This window comes from Puntigrus tetrazona, chromosome 13 (assembly GCF_018831695.1).
Source record: "Puntigrus tetrazona isolate hp1 chromosome 13, ASM1883169v1, whole genome shotgun sequence".
In the NCBI taxonomy this organism is placed as follows: Eukaryota; Metazoa; Chordata; class Actinopteri; order Cypriniformes; family Cyprinidae; genus Puntigrus; species Puntigrus tetrazona.
The window spans coordinates 22,479,043-22,483,248 of record NC_056711.1 but is presented as its reverse complement, the minus strand read 5'-3'; the positions used below and the strand labels follow the sequence as shown (position 1 = coordinate 22,483,248).

At 41.1% G+C, this 4,206-nt stretch overlaps 1 protein-coding gene across 1 annotated transcript in view; it reads right to left on the bottom strand.

Moving 5' to 3' along the window:
- Positions 1 to 23: 23 nt before the first annotated feature.
- LOC122356588 (lysocardiolipin acyltransferase 1-like) overlaps positions 24 to 4,206 on the bottom strand; it is a 9,711-nt gene continuing 5,528 nt past the window's right edge. The window contains exons 5-6 of the mRNA XM_043255471.1: positions 2,414 to 2,530; positions 24 to 1,502 (exon numbers count right to left, since the gene is read on the bottom strand). Of these exons, the coding sequence (XP_043111406.1) occupies positions 1,012 to 1,502; positions 2,414 to 2,530 (608 nt within the window). The 3' untranslated portion in view covers positions 24 to 1,011. The remainder of the gene's footprint in view (positions 1,503 to 2,413; positions 2,531 to 4,206) is intronic.

Sequence of the window (4,206 nt, the reverse complement as noted above, 5' to 3'; positions counted from 1 at the left end):
ACACACACAGACACACACAGACCTTTAAAGGAACACAGAAGCTGGTTTATTGGCGTGTTGACTATGATCAGTTACAGTGAATATACCTGAGTGATCATGACAGAGCATGACGAGGAACACAGACACAGATCTCCATCACAGTGAGCCAGTCCTCCTCCATCAGCACACGCAGGTCACCAGGGGTCAGAGGTCAAAGGTCAGGATTTAAACTCAGTCCTGACTTGAGCGAGGATTGTCTGAGAACGTCATGTGTGTTGATGGGAACGCTCTTCTGTCAGCCATGCATCAATACACTGCGCTCCTCTTTTCCACGAGCGCTCGAAGCTGCGTTCCCTCACTAGAAAACATACTTACACTGAAGGACAAAACCAGCAGAACCCCGGCGTTTCAGCAGATAAAAGTGGTTTTAAGTCTACTTTTATCTTCTGCTGTAGTGTAGTAGAAATATCATGTCATTTTGTCATGAACTGTGAGATGTTTGATCTTCATGAGTCTGTCTGGAAGGACGTGAAGAAACTGAGACGGACTCAATCCAGAAGAAGTTTGTCTCCTGAGAAACTCGAGGTCAAAAGCTGCTTTAAACACAAAGGTGATCAAAACAAATGTTGATTTAGTTTACGGTTCACAACATTATTCTGACAGAATCCTCATTTAACAGCTTAAAGAGCTTAAAACTAGTTTTGAGATATCTTTCCTTCAGGACTGAATCCGTCTCAGTTTCTTCACGTCCTTCCAGACAGACTCATGAAGATCTCACAGTTCATGACAAACACTGGTATTTCTACTACACTACAGCAGAAGACAGAAGAAAGTTACTTTGATCTGCTAAAATACTGCTGTTCTGATGATTTTGGTCAGCACCGAACATAAAATATGGTGATTCTTTAAAATATGGCTGTAACTGGAAAACCCGAGCTACTAAAACGAAACAAACGAGAAACACAAAGACCTGAAAGAGTTAAAGGATGACATTCACGTTCGCACAGTGATGAAAGCCGAGTTTCTAATGTCTCAGTGCTCCTTCTCCGAGGCTCCGGTCCAGCGCCGGTGACAGGCCAGCTCCAGCAGCTCCAGGCCGCCCGTGACCCGCTGCTGACCCAGGAAGAAGACGAGCATCAGCAGGAAGTAGAGGCGCAGCGGCGTGTAGAGGCACAGGCCGGCGCAGGAGAGCGTGATGAAGCCGCTCCAGTACAGCAGCGAGGCGGCTTTGATCAGGGCCACTCTCCTCTCGCTCTTGCAGGGCGGCACGCGGGCCCCGGGCTCCTGGAAGCGGCGCGGCTCCGAGCGGTAGAAGTCTCTGAGACGCTGCTCTTTCTCTCTCCAGCGCTCCTGACACCAGCTCTGCAGCTGCTCGGAGCTCGAAGGCAGAGACGCCGCGGGGAAGCGCTGCACGTGGAAGTGTATCTCACGAGGAAACAGACCCAGGACCAGGTGCTGCTCCGTCTGAGGGATGTTCTGAGGATACGCCACCGTGATGTCATGAACCGCATCCAGGTGACCCCCTGCACACAGACCGAACCAGAGGATCTTCACACTCAATCTCATCTCTGTACAGAAATTCAATTTGAGTGCACTAAAGTTTAAGCTGCTCAACAAGCCTGCAGTTATTTGATCCAAAGTGCAGCAAAACGGTAATATTTAACATTTGTAAAAATAATTACAATAACTGTTGTTGATTTTGAATAGATTTTAAAATGTGTTTTAATGAATTTTATTTCAAAGCTGAGTTTTTAGCATCAATACTAACATGATCCTTCAGATATTATTTTGATATTCTTATTTGCTGCTCAAGAAAAATAAAATAAAATAAATAAATCTTATTATTGTTAAAACAGCTCTTTTTTCAGGTTTCTTTGATGAATAGAAAGTTCAGAGGAACAACATTTATCTGAAATATGTTACAAATGTCTTTATCAACACGTTTGGTCAATTTAAAGCATCCCTGTTAAATAAAAGGTATTCATTTTTATCATTTATTTCCCAAGCACTGCAAGTTTTTAACAGTACAGTGTATTATGTTACGAAAGCTTTTTATTTCAGATGAATGCTGATCTTTTAATCTTTCTATTCATCAAAAATAGAAAAAAAAAAGTACACTTTTATACTGAATCGTCTTCAATGATTTCTGAAGGATCATGTGACACTGAAGTAATGATGCTGAACATTTTGGCTTGGTGAGCAGAAGAGACTTGTTAATGTTAAAAACGTTCGAGTGATGTGAGGTGATGGTTTATGATGGGAATCGAACCCGTGAGGCAGAGGTTGCAAGCGTTATACTTCATGAGCTTGATATTCTACTCCGTTTAAATGGTTTAGGTTGAGCAGGTTTGTGAGCTGTGATGAACATCGCCGTTCTCTAATTCAATTCTCTGAACTAATGATGCAGAACACCCGAGCGCTGATGACCTCTGACCTTTCTGCAGCGTGTCGACGATGAAGGTGAAGCCGGTGGTGCGAGGATGAAGAACATACTCGTACTTGGGAAGACTGTTTTTCTCGGCGAACTCGTCGCTCCGAGCTCGAGTGTTTTCTACAGAGATAATAGAAATCATAAGGACATAATAAAGAACAAGACTCCAGATGATGATCACTGAGGATCTTCAGCAGAGCGCTAAAGATTGAGGTCAGCTTCAGGTCAGCAGATGTCCGTCTGACCCGGATCTCTCAGGACTTTATCTGTGTTTGAGCGTCTCAGGTCAGCGCAGACCAGCTCAAAATAAGCACACTTCCATGATGTACTTAAAGTGCTCGATTTTCACACACTAGTTTTGTACTTACACTAAAAATTACTTTTTTTGTACTTCTCAACTTTGCTTTTTTGGGACACCATGAATATGAACAAAAATATATTTTTTAAAAGCTATCTCTGTATTTAGTCAGCACTTGTAGTACACTTGAACCATCTTTCATACTGACTAAATACATACGAGTATGTTTTTAGCTTTTAGCTAAAAGTTTAGTTCATATTCATTGCATCTGAGTACAGTTTTTGAGTGAAAACACAGCACTTTAAGTTCATTATAGAAGTGTGTGTCACGCTCACAAATCATCACTACGCTCCCAAACTTTTGCAAAGATTCTCTCATTTTATCCATCCAGTCATTTTTTGAAGTACAAGAACAAACATTAGTGCATCTTTCCCAGATTTGAGCACATTGATGCATTGGGTCATAGTTTGAGTAAAATTCATGTTTTCAAAAAGCAGATTTTGACTTCTAAACCATGATCAGTGCATATACATCATCAAAAAACATCTTGTCTGTCAAAAGTACCTGCAGAGCCCATGACGTACCAAACACAAAAGAATAAACTCAGTGAAATTGATTTGTTTAATAAAATACAGATCACTATCTTTTCAGCTGTTTAAAGATTAAGGCGCTTATCAAAGTTGATAAACTTTTATTGGAAAGTTAAACAACAGTTTATCTTTTTTTATATGCTCCATTAATTACCCCTTAGAAGATTTGGACTCTTACACATGAATTAATTAAATCTGTTCTTTACACCAATGTTATATCCACGTAAGATTTGGTCATTTCTAACTTTAATCTGAAGACTTATTTTTTTATCTGTTTTGGAGCTTGATGTTATAAACTAGTATATTGTTTAACTTTAAGATAATAATTACACAAAGTAGTTTGTAGCACAATCTTTCCCCTAATTACTGCACTTATATTTGTCTAGTTATTATGGAAGCACATTTCTGCAACTGAATAAAAAAAAATAAGGTAACTTCAAACCATACATCAATGGAAAGCTTAATCATTCATCTTTCAAATGATGCATAAATCTCAAACTGCCCCTTATGACTGCTTTTGATCTCCAGGGTCTCACACATATCTTCACTAATGTTCTGAAGATGAATGAGAGTGGGCTCAGCTAGTGTTATGATGCTGGTGCTAGGTGTGTTTGGGGTGTGTGTCAGTGTTTGGGTGTTTGTGTGTGTCCGGTGTGTTTAGGGGTGTTTGTGGTCTTCAGGTGTTTGTGTGTGTCCAGGTGTGTGTGTGTGTCTTGGTCTGGGAGTGTTCAGAGGTGTGTGTGTGTGTGTGTGTGTGTCTTGGTCTGGGAGTGTTCAGGTGTGTGTGTGTGTGTGTCTTGGTCTGGGAGTGTTCAGGTGTGTGTGTGTGTGTGTCTTGGTCTAGGAGTGTTCAGGTGTGTGTGTGTGTCTTGGTCTGGGAGTGTTCAGGTGTGTGTGTGTGTGTGTGT